General features: G+C 39.3%; 1 protein-coding gene across 3 annotated transcripts in view; it reads right to left on the reverse strand.

Moving 5' to 3' along the window:
- Window positions 1-12,950, reverse strand: part of MYO7A (myosin VIIA) — a 185,078-nt gene that overhangs the window by 89,962 nt on the left and 82,166 nt on the right. For all 3 annotated transcript variants that reach the window (XM_089512992.1, XM_089512994.1, XM_089512993.1), the window contains 2 exons: window positions 2,785-2,969; window positions 1,248-1,369 (listed from right to left, as the gene is read on the reverse strand). In XM_089512992.1, the coding sequence (XP_089369118.1) occupies window positions 1,248-1,369; window positions 2,785-2,969 (307 nt within the window). The remainder of the gene's footprint in view (window positions 1-1,247; window positions 1,370-2,784; window positions 2,970-12,950) is intronic.

The raw sequence follows: 12,950 nt of genomic DNA on the forward strand, positions 1-12,950 counted from the left end.
CAACTGGTGCAGAATATCGCAGCCAGACTGGTCGCTGGTAGTTCCAGGACGGACCACATAACGCCTATTTTAAAAGATCTCCACTGGCTACCTGTTCGCTTCCGAACTCAATACAAGGTGTTGGTTTTGACCTATAAAGCCCTAAATGGCTTGGGTCCAGGGTACTTGGAGGACCGTCTCTCCCCATATAATCCGCCCCGCACACTCAGAACATCTGGGACAAATTTGTTGGAGGTCCCTAAATCCCATCTGGCGAGGACCTCACAGAGGGCTTTTACTATTGTCGCCCCCTCATTGTGGAATAAGCTTCCTGTAGAGCTCCGTTCCCCTGCATCATTAGTTTCTTTTAAGAAACAATTAAAAACGCATCTATTCCAGCTGGCTTTTTCACTTTAGTTAATAGTGTTTCTTCTCTGCTCCTTGTCTCTTTGTTTTCTTTGACCCCAGACTAGTGTAAACATTGTTTTTTTCTTGCCCCTGGTGAATGCGATTTGTATAGATTCCCGTTCATACCCCTTGTAATGATGTTTTTAAATTTTTATATTGTGATGTTTTTAACTGTATTTTATTATTCTTCATCTTGTAAGCCGCCTTGATCATGCATTTGGTAAGGCGGGGTAAAAATAAAAATTATTATTATTATTATTATTATTATTATTATTATTATTATTATTATACAGAATCCTTAGCAATGCTTTTTTGCTCTAATGTTACTCGTAAATCATAATTCCCATATATCACTGAGTGTAATGCTAATAGTTGTCACATAAACAACTAGCCAAATTAAAATTGTATCTTCAAATTACAATATCATAAGCATGATCTAAATGTATTTGCATATACATAGTGAAGATTTGGTTAAAATGTGTTTCTTTTTTAAGAAAAATGAAAAGGAATATTTTTTAAAAAAATATTTTAAAAAAATTAAATTTAAAAATTTTGAAATTTGAAATTTTAATTTTTTAAAAAATGGCGAGAGCTCTCCTTTCTCCTCCAACTGAGCTTCACCCAACTCCCACCATCTCTTAAAGCATTTTAAAGGGATGCAGGTGAATGCCACAGCCCATTTCTGCCAAAAGGTAGGTGTTTGAGGAGCAGTGGTGTCACCCCCTTTTAGGGTATGACCTGGTGCGGTCTGCACCCTCCACATCTCCCTAATGATGCTCCTGCAGAATGAGATTGGAGTAGATGGCACTTGGATTCTAGGATTCTATGACCCCAGGAGTTTCTTCAAACTCTATACCCACCTTCTAGAATGGGATTGGCTTCCAAGACTTGCTGCTCAATCCAAGAGTGTTGCCCACTGATCGCAGCTAGAAACTGTAGAATCAGCTTGGTGCTTTCTGTCTTCCCTGCACCTGATTCACCGCTGCCGTGACCAAAAGAAATGGAGGTGAGCAAATTCTCTGATATCGTCAAGAAGGAGGACAGCAAAACTTCAACCCACCTGTTTCCACAAGGTAATGCTCCTTCAAAATCATATATGCAGGTAAGGATGGAAGTGAATTTAAATTCAGTTCATGGATCTACCTTAGTTGGGACTGAAAAGAATTTGGCTGCAATGTTTCTAAGTTCTCTATTTCCATCTCTGATAGCCAGACACTACAGGTTGAAATGTGCATACTATAAGTGGACTGTTCCCTGAGTTCTGTTGCATCATACAAAACATGAAAACATTGGATCCTCCGCGTAAGTCAAGGGCACACTGTAATAACCCAATGAAGATAAGAAGGAACTGGGATAGGTTTAATTGATTTATTAAAAACAGTAGAGATCGGCGAGACTTCCTTTTAATAAAAGTGGGAACAAATAGGTAGACTATACAAGAATTATCTTTGGTAATAAGGGTAGGAAATAATGAAGAATCTGTCAGTTTATACTGAAACTGTCAACAAAGACAAGAAGGAAGTAAATTAGTTATATAGAACTATTAAAATATATTTAAGGTTTAATATAAGGAAAAATAATGCTATAACATGTAAGTGAATGAACAATACAACCTAACTTTTCTTTCTTTTTTTTACTTTTTTAATGAAGTAATGAAACATTGCTATGTATATGTTTTATATTTGTCTATCAAATAAAAATTATATATATATATATATATATATATATATATATATATGAAAGAAAATATTCCAAATAAATTCCAAAAAGCAAACGTTGATTTTGCCATTTTATATAAGAGACACCATTTTACTATGCCATTTTATATAATGGGACTTGAACATCCATGGATTTTGGTATCCAGTGGATAGCAAAGGCTCAGTGTACCCTTCAAACCAAAGATCTGAAAACCTCAGTGCCAAATTGGGTACAGAATAGAGCTCCTCTAACTTTATTCTCTAACAGATCTCGGAGCACAAGAAAGTACCATAAAACTCTGCCATGTGGGATGAAGGTACCTGTCCAAAACCTGAATTTCAGCTGCAGTTGTCCCTTCCCAACTTGGCTATGGCCTTGCTGGTGGAGGGGAGACAAGGAATGGAGGAGCGTGTTTTTATTGCTGGGTTGAGTTTTTATTGCTGGTTCTCCTGTGCATCCCTTCCTCCTGCCTCCACCAGTGAAGCCACAGCCATGTTTGGTGGGAATGGCTGTGACTGAAAGTTGGGGTTTGGAAAATGCAGGAGGACAGATATCTTCATTGCACTTGACGGAGCCTTACGATTCCTCATCCTGTGCCAAGTCCTGTTAAAAGTTAAAGTTATCCGAGTCCTGTCCTGAATCAAATCCTGCAACCCTAACCTGGTGGTCACAAACCAGCAGCGAAATTCATCTGCTCACCTTATAATGCAACACTGATCTCTGTTGTTCCTCTGCATGTTAAAGTAGCAGTTGTCAGCAATGGCGAAGATGTGGGGTGGCATCTCTCCAATCTTTTTGTTGGTGTAGAGGCGTATCTGTTCTGGTGAGTAGATTGGGAGTAGCTGATAAGGGTTCACAGCCACCAGTATCGAGCCTGTGTATGTCTAGAGAAAGAGAGAGAAGCCATGCACTAACATAGAGACAGAAGAACAGAACAGCTGTGCTAATAAGAACAAGAGCCCTACTATTGGTTACATTACATCAGTGGTAGGCATGATCTGGAGGGCCATTTTTGGGGTCCTCTTGATCCTCAGCAGGCTGAACCACTGCCATTTTCATTGGCCCAGAAGTAATGTTTCAAAAATCAGAACTTACCCAAGGGCCACATGAGCTTCATGTGAAATAATGAAATTGGAAAATGCACTTTCTGTGCAGAAAATAATATTTTTGCATTGAAAATGCTGGTTGCCTACTCAAAAAACCATGTGTGAATGTTGCACTGAATGAGTCTCAACAAACAAAGATTCTTTTTGGTCCTGGATTCTCCTTGTCAAAACAAATTTTAAAAAAGATATTCAAGGATCCTACCAATCCTCATTGCCAGTTAGTATATCATGGTTATCACATTCCAAGACTTAAGAAGTCACTGTTTCATTAGTATACTTACAGATTTCAAGGGTATGGAAATGGTACTTTTGGAACTATTGCTCTCATAATCCTCAGCCTTCCTGGCTTGAAAATTATGGAAATTATAGTCTAAAAAGTAACTTTACAAGTAACCTTCCAGTCCAACCAGATTTCTGTGCACCCACAAAGTGGGGGTCCCCTCCAAGTGGAGGACCCTCTGAAGAGCCTATGGTTTAGGGAACAAGCAAGCCACAAAACATGATCTCCATACAATAGCCTATATTTTTATGCATGCAGCATTGAACTGCATAACTGTTAAGCCATTTGATGAGCAGGTGATGCTTATATCATGGAGAGGTGAGCATTTTTAAAAAGCAATCATATCCTTAGTGGCATCTTCATCCTGTAGTTTAGGCTGAGTGCAGACATTGTTTGCTGTCTCAAGCCTGGGCTTTTAGCAAGGCGGTAGAGCAAGCAGATGGAAAATGAACTTTGAACAAATGAGTACATGAAGCCAAGGCAGCCAAATAAAAGATGTCCAGCATCCATCAAGGACCAAGCAGATGACAATGTGAGCGGCAATGCATTTTTGTGAAGATGGGATGACTGAGAAGCACTTTCGCAAGTGATACTTACCCTTCCACCACCACAGTTAGTCTAAAATTTTGATTGGAAGGCAGAAGAAAGGGGGAAATATTCTCTATTATCAACAGTTTTCAAACCTTTTCTCCAAGACAAAGGGACATGCAGGTCTCTTAGAAGGGAGATGGCTGCACACCACAGTTCTCACATACAACTTTCCTGAGCAAACCCAAAATAGGCAATTCCATGGAAGATAGATACTTATAAGGGACAGCCAGGGGATAAGTTTATAAACTACCAATAACTTGGAAAAGTTACTTTTATGGACCTCCACTCCCAGAATCCCTCACCCAGCATGGCCCCTGGCCCTTAAAAATGCTCATCATGACCTAGAGTAATTAAATGCTCTAAATATTGTTTCACTAACATCCTTCGTCACCACACATAATTTTGGTGGGATTGTCCGGTTTATGTACATATGTCATTTGTTACCATGTCATCTACATACTTAAAATCATAGAATCATAGAATTTAAATTCATCCTTAATTCAAATTCAAATTCTTTTATTTTTACACCAAATACAGTATTACTTTGTCTTCCCTGATTCCATTGGCTAGCATGTCTAAAAAGTAGAGGAGATAGCAGCCACTCCTGTTTATCTTGAAATTCTTCCATCTTCTCCAATTTCACTTGTTTATCCTTGTATAAAGTGGTATAAAAGCTATAGAAATATTCTTCAATTTGCTTCTGATTGGTGCATATCTTTTCTCCCTCTTTTACTTCTTTTTCATCTCTTAACAGAGAATCATCCAGAGGCCAAGTGAACTTGCTTCTTTTATTTTTCATCTTTAACCTATTTGGGTTGGGATCAGATAACACTTTGGGCAGCATGTCTACTTCTACTGTTTTGGTATTAATTGATTTAGAGGCCAGAAACATATCTATTCTGGACCATGACTTGTGTCTCTCAGAATAAAATGTGAAGTCTCTAGCCATTCTATATTTGGATCTCCAATCATCTTCTAAAAGCAGAGTCTTTTAGATTAAAAAAAAGATTTGTGGAGCTTCCCTTCAAATGAATTTTCTTTTCTGCTTTCCTTTCCATCTGGAGATTAATTTCTCAGTTCCAGGCTCCAATCAGAATAATGTTTTCACTGGTACATTCTATCAATATTATCATTACATTTCTATAGAAATTTCCTTGATTTTATTGTGTGGCAATACTTGATTCAAGATATGGGAACTCTTTTAACTATTTCATTTTTTTTGTTATCTAGAATGAATTACTGTCAGTCTTCTATGGCCATTATTTTTTGTTTTCTTAATGTTCAGCATTAAGCCTACCTTGGCACCTTCCTCTTTAACATTCTTCAGTAATTGTTCCAGGTCCTTGTTGGTTTCTGCTAGTAGTGTCGTCTGTATATTTTGTTAATGTTCCTTCCCTTGATATTCACTTCTCCTGCCTCTGAATCTAAGCCTGCTGTGCATATAATGTTTTCTGCATACAAGCTAAATAAACAGGGTGATAGTTTGCAGCCTTCCCTGGCTCCTTTGTCAATTGTGAACCATTCTAATTCTAACAAAAGCCTCTTGTGCTAAGCACAGGTTATTCATCAAGACTGTCAGATGTCCTGGCACTCCTATTGGCTTTTCATGATCTATGCAGTCAAAGGCTTTGCTGTGGTCAATAAAACACATGCAGATTTTCTTCTGGGATTCCCTGGCGTGGTCTATTATCCATTGTATGTTTGCAGTGTGATCTCTAGTTCCTCTTCCTTTTCTTAATCCATCTTGCACCTCCGGGATCAGTAGCCGGAGGCCCATCACAATGGCTGGCCCTGCTGAACAGCTTTCCCACAACTTACTGAGAAGGTATAAAACACATGCATATATATTCTGCATCTTCTAACTGCCATATGGCAATTAGGGAAAGCTATGAATTGTTAGTAAATTCTGAACAGCTTGCTAAAGCCATCAGTGAGCCTCTCATAACAGCTTTCTGCCAGATGCTAAATCTACAGGGATTGCTGGCAAAATCTGTCCTGAAAACACTGGTCAGCAATCCTGGATTGTACCCTTCTGATTCTAAATGCTATCTCACCTGTATGCACCTTCAGAGGACAGTTACTTTCAGATGCACAATGACTGTCAGGACCTACTAAATTAAATAAAACATTGCCTACAGGCCCTGCAATCTTAATTATATGATCGAATGCAGACGTACAGGATGCCATCTGCAATATATAGGAAAAAGAACAGGCACAGGTTTCAGGAACCACAGGTATGCAATCCTGCCCAGTGGCCAAATGTTTTAACTCAGAACATTACGGCCTCTTGTGTAGCTGAGCCTCCTTTGAGGGACTACCCATCAGTGGTATCAGTAGTATGCCATCTTTGCATTTGCTTTATAGGGTTTTACACGTTTTCTCTTTCCTTGATATATTCATTTTATAACAATCCATTTATTATTTTGTCATCGTTTTCATGGTAGTCACATTGTTAACTGATCTACAGTGAATTATTATTATTCACCCTATTCTGTGTTATTACTATTTTGTAAAAATATACATGCGATTATTCAAAATCCATAATGATGGGCCTGGGTGTCTTGAGCCCTCCAGCCCTACTCTTTAAAAGGTTCCCAGCGTTCAAGCATTTTAGACAAAAAGAGAAAATTTCTGGATCCATAGAGTTTAACCCCACATAGTCTCAACCTAGAGAACAGCCGTCATCCGCTTAAGACTATTAAGATTGAAGTGTTCTAAATGACCACCTGGTTTGTAGGTTTACTTTTATTTTAAGCAAAAGAGCAAGGCAGGTGAGTAAGAAAACAACAATATATATATTAACAAACAGAACCTACCAGTGTATAAGCGTGTGTGTGTGTGTGTGTAACACACATATATATATTTTTCTTGTTTTTTCTGGGGCTGAGAGGGTGTGACTTGCCCAAGATCACCCAGTGAGTTTCCACGGCCAAACAGAGAATAAACCTCAATCTCTACACACACACACACACACACACACACACACACACACACACACTCTATTGGGTGACCTTGGGCAAGTCACATTCTCTCAGCCTCAGGGGAAGGCAATGGAAATCTTCTCTGAACAAAATCTCCCTAGAAAATTCCATGATACAGTTGCATTAGGGTCGCCATAAGCGGGAACCTGAAGACACAGAACAACAACAACAACAACAACAACAACAACAACAACATATATGGAGAACCAGTGTGGGATAGTAGTTTGAATGTTGCACTATCACCCTGAAGACCAGGGTTCAAATCCCTGCTCAGCCATGGAAACCCACTGGATGACCATGAGCAAGTCATGCACTCTGAGCCTCAGTGGAAGGCAATGGTAAACTTCCTCTGAGCAAATCCTGCCAAGAATATCCCATGCTTTAGGGTTGCCATAAGTCAGAAATGACTTTTAGGCACACAACAACAAGTGTGTGTGTGTGATTAAGGACATCCTTTTGGGATCCAGAATGAACTTGTGAGAAATTCAGTTTTTAGTTTTTTTGTGGGTTTTTCGGGCTATGTGGCCATGTTCTAGAAGAGTTTGTTCCTAACCAGCATCTGTGGCTGGTATCTTCAGAGAATCTTCAGAGAATCAGATGCTGGTGAAACGTCAGAAATAAAACCTTCTGGAACATGGCCACATAGCCTGAAAAAGATGCCGGCCATGAAAGCCTTCGACTTCAGAAATTCTGTTTTGGTTTGCTTTTGAGTCATATACATATGGGATCAAAATATCCTGCCCTTCTCCCAATAGGAAACCCAAGGCAACTTACAATATAAGATTAAAACAAAATACAGTTAAATCTAGATATGATACAAAAGTTTAAAACTATTAAATAGAGAATAGAGAACTGGCACACCCAGTTTAAGAACAAAGGCCTCTTTATATAAAAGGTGTTTCTCTGCCAGTGAAAAGAGATCATGGAGGGGACTAACCTCACATTCGGTGGCAGGGAGTTCCACAGTATGGGAGCAGTCATTGGAGTTTATCACATGTGAGGAATTTCTCTTAATTTCGAATGAAAAGAAAGTGGGGCCAGAACGCATTCATGTGAATTCGCTATTTAAGCGAATTTAAGTGAATTCGAATTGCATTCGAACTGACTTCCCATTGCCCGAAAATAGCTTGCCACTGCCTGAAATTGCGTGTGGTAGTCTATCACGCAATAACGTTAAGCCCCATGATTGCGTTTGGATTGCCATTGGATTATACTTCCAATTTCCCTTGTCTGATAAACTCCACAGAAAAGACTTTTTCCCATGTCCTCCCCAACCATGATGGTGGTGAGACAGAGAGAAAGCCCTTCCCGGAAGATCTCAAGCTTTGGGCAGGTTTGTATAGGAGATACTGATGATAAACCATAACTTGGGATTCTGCCAAAGGACACAGGAGGGGTCCGGACAACGAGACAAACCAGTCAGAGCCATTGGAGAGCCTAGAATTGCTAATCTGATTAAAAATTCATTGCTGCTTCAGGGTTAAACTCCTGCTAAGAGAAAGATATCCAGGGCAGTGTTGCACATGCTTAATTAAAAGTTAATGTGTGTGGTGGAAGCCAGCATCTCTCTATGACAAAAGACAGAAGCCTGTTTGCAAGTAGCTACTAAAGAAAAGAAAAAAAAAAAAGACAGAATGTCATCATTCCTCCACCTGCAACCACCATATCAAAGTGCAACATTTTAAATATGACATGGGGTGAGGAAGTAGACAGAGATCCTATAGCACCTTTGAGACCAACTGAGAGAAAGAGGTTTTTAGCATAAACTTTAAGAGACTCGGGTGGAAAACAGATGTAGGAAATGTTCCCGTTGGTTGTTCTGTCTGTTGCTAAAGTTCTCAGGGTGCATGTGTGTTACACAACCAGACAATATGGCCTGTTTCACCGCAGAGCACAAAGAGAAAAATTTTATTCCTACCTAGAGACTGTGTTTTTTTCCCCCTAGGATATACAGTTGGACCTTTGTATCCACAGGGGACCTGTTCCAGACCTCTTCACGGATATGAAAATACATGGGACCTCAAGTCCCATCGTCCTAATGATGGTGCAACATGCACATGGCCGTGCCACCATTTGTGATAGTGGGGCTTGCCATCTGCGGATGCTCAAATCCTTTTTATTCCTAGGTAGGAATAAAATATTTCTGTATTGCAGCAAAAAACAAAACAAAACAAATACCAAAACAAAACTTTCTCTCTCTTTTTTGGACATGTGGTTGTATAGATTCAGTTATAGCACATTCTTCTGAATGGCACAGGACTTTTATGCTAGAATGGTAATATTTTTGGAACATTACAGTGGGCCCTTCACATTCACTGGGGTTAGGGGCACAGGACCCTCGTGAAAGTAGGAAAATCACAACTAAAATTCCACTGGTATTTTCTTTTATCTGAAGAATGCCTCTCTAGGAATTTCTAGGTCCTCCAGCACATCTCTGTGATAAACATCTGCCAGACGTTGATGATAGAATTGCAGTCGAGGACCTACAAATGCCTAGAGAAGTGTTCTCTCTAGGAATCTTCTGGTAGACGTTGGCCATAGAGTCACACCAGAGAACCTAAAGATTCCTATAAAGAAAGGATTCATTAAATCCATGAATAATCAAATCTGTAGAAGTCAAAGCCGCACATGTGAAGGGCCAACTGTAGCTTTAAAAAAGGAGGCATGCCCATCCAGGTCTCCAGAGCCAACAGTGAACAAAGACACAGAAGAGAACTATGTTCGGCCAACTGACTATGTCATTATGAAATCTGAATGTTTACTGGCCAAATTGCCAACTCAGCTTCCTTCATCCTCCTTCCTGGAGAGATCTGTGCGGATTGAAAATTCTTTTCTAAGAAGTCCCAGTCAGTAATAAATAAGGCTTTCTGTTGTGAGGGCTCTCCTCTTTTTTTGCAATAGGCCATTAGTCTACTTCATCAGATTCAGATGCAGACCCTTCTCCTGATGGGAGATGTTGCTGTTGTTTTTGTTTCGTTTTTTGTAAGGACAAAGGGTTGCTCCTGTCAATATTGCATGATTTGGCAAAGATTATCACATGACATCGCAAATATCCCATTATTATCTTGTGAATAAAGAGGAATTATAGAGCCACTTTTTATTCATGGGATTTCCCCATTAATAAAAAGCGATGCTATAATTCCTCTTTATTCATGGGACAGTCACGGGATATTTGTGATGTCGCACGATGTCGTGTGATAATCTATGCTCCTGTCTTTTTTCCCAGTGTGATAAACTCCATAGACTGACTCCTTTCTTGTTATCTTTCCATCATCCAGATAAAAACTTTTTTTTATTTCAACAGGCTTTTAGGAAGTTACTGTTTGACAAGGAAAAGACTTTTCACAATGTGCTGAACTATTTTTATTTCTCACCTTTGTAACAAGTTTTAAATGCTTCCATTCTACAGATATGTAATTGCATGTTAACAATAACATTTGTATGTGTTTGATCCTATCTGTATTTTTAATCTGCATCTGATTTCTCACTTCTAGGGAAGAAGGCAAGATACAAATAAACAGAGGAATTAAAACCATCACCACCGCCACATCAACATGGGAAGGATATATGGTAGCATTTGAGGTTAGGGAAAGCGGTCTTGTGGGAATGCCAAGAAAAAAATGACAAGACAAAGCAAAACACACACACACACACACACACACACACACACTATACTCCAAAAGTTTTGTGAATGAAAACTCTCCAGGATGTGGAAAGTTAATGTTCAGATCATGAGTCTACTCGAAAGGCACACAGTATAAATTAGTTTGGAATTTCCACAAATTAGTTTCCATAAATTGGTTTGAAAATGGCTCTTGGCACCAGATTCAAGATCTAGAGAATCTCCAGATTTGTTTTTGTTTTTTTTTAAATTGAAAGCAAGTTTCTAGTCCTTAAGGCTGAAAAAGTAGGCTTTTAATTAACACACGGCTGTGTTGGATGAAAGTTCAAAAGGGATGGGGGTTAAAGTAAGATTGCTTGTAGAGCCAAGGGGGAAATCCTTTCAGAAAAGGCTTTAGGCTTATCCTTGAGAAAAGAAGATTGAAGTGGTGGAGGGGAATGAAGTGGCTTATGGCTCTCAGACACTGAAAGGGGGAGAAAAAAAAGAAACATCTCAATTTTTGGCCTCTTCAGTAAAGGATAGACAAGTCGCTGCAATTTAAATGACCATGAATCAGAAGATTAAACATCGGGACTTAATAAATTCATATGATGATGAGGGAGCTATGTTTTCCCCATGCAATGTGTTCCACAATGGGCACAGATAATTTACATAACTTTAAAGTGGATAATGAAGATATCAAAATAGTCAACGATTTTGTATACCATGATTCTGTCATAAATCAAAATAGATTGCAGTCAAGAAATCAGAAGAAGGCTGTGAAGGCTATGAAGAAACTAGCTAAGTTTCTCAAGTGCAAAGATATATGACTGAATGCCAAAGTCAGGATCATCCATACTATAGTATTTCCAATTTGTATGTGTGGGTGTGAAAGCGGGATAGTGAAGAAAGCTCACAAGAAGAGGAATGCATTTGAAATGAAAGAACTGGAAAGCTCCCAAAGAGTAAAGATATACAATTGAGAACTAAAGTCAAAATTGTGTACAAGCCATCGTATTCCCCATCACCATGTCTGAATGTGATAGCTGGACAGTGAAGAAAGTGGATAAGAAGGAAATCAATTCATTGGAGATGTGGTGCTGGAGAAGAGTGCTAAGGATACCATGGTCAGCCCAAAAGACAAAGAAGTGGGTTCTAGAGAAGATCAAGACTGAAATCTCCCTGGAAGCCAAGATGATCAAACTGAGGCTGTCGTACTGTGGACATGTCATGAGAAGGCAAGACCCATTAGAAAAGAGAATAATGATAGGAAAGGTGGAGGGAGTGGAAAGAGAGGGAGACCTTGTGCTAGATGGATAGACTCAATCAAGGAGGTCATCATAGGTATGAATTTACAGGACCTAAGCAGAGCAGTGGAGGATAGAGAGTCTAGAACATGTCTCCTCCACAGAGTCACCATGAGTCAGGATCAACTCAAAGGCAGTTAACAACAACAACAAAAGCTGGAGGACAGTTCAGTCAATACCATGGACTGCAAAAATGATCACTAAATGTCTCCTAAAGCAAATCAAGCCTCAGCCCTCCCTAGAAGCTAAAATGACTAGACCAAAGCTATTATACTTTGGCCATACAGTCACCCCTTCATATCCACAGATTCGTTATCCAAGAATTCAAGCATCTACAGTTTGAAAATATTCCAAAAAATATAAATTCCAAATAGCAAACCTTGATTTTGCCATTTTGTGTAAGGGACACCATTTTACTATTTAACAGGACATGAGCATCCATGGGTTTTGGTATCCACAGGGATCCTGTAAACAAACCCCAGCAGACACCTAGGGCCCACTGTATCATGACACAACATGACTCATTAATAAAGATGACAGTGCTTGGTAAAGTGGGATGCAGTAGGGAAAGAGGGAGACTGCATTACAGTTGGATTGACTCAACCAAGGAAGCCAACCAAGGAAGCCACAGGAGAGCTCTTGATGACAAAGAGTCTTGCAAGATTGCCATAAGTTGAAGCTGACTCGATGGCAGCTAAGAACAGCAATGTGTTGCATTACTACCTTTAAAAACAAACATAACTTTCTTGCTTGGAAATGAGATGTGGTGATGGAGAAGGTTCATCAGCTGAATTGCTGTCTGCTATATCCAAAACATTGGAGAACAACTACAAAGTGGGCCAGGTTTCTTTTTTCGTTAAGACAATCTGTTGACATTTTCCCACAAAATGTGAATTCAAATTAAATTTCCACACACTTTGTGTATGGAAATGAAGTGGCAAGCCCAATTTTAAATATGGTCATTTGTGAACAAAGGTATTGGGAACTAACCTTTGTGTA

The sequence above is a fragment of the Sceloporus occidentalis genome, unplaced genomic scaffold (genome assembly GCF_023333645.1).
Source record: "Sceloporus occidentalis isolate IW3139 unplaced genomic scaffold, rSceOcc1.0.p SCAF_2, whole genome shotgun sequence".
Classification (NCBI taxonomy): Eukaryota; Metazoa; Chordata; class Lepidosauria; order Squamata; family Phrynosomatidae; genus Sceloporus; species Sceloporus occidentalis.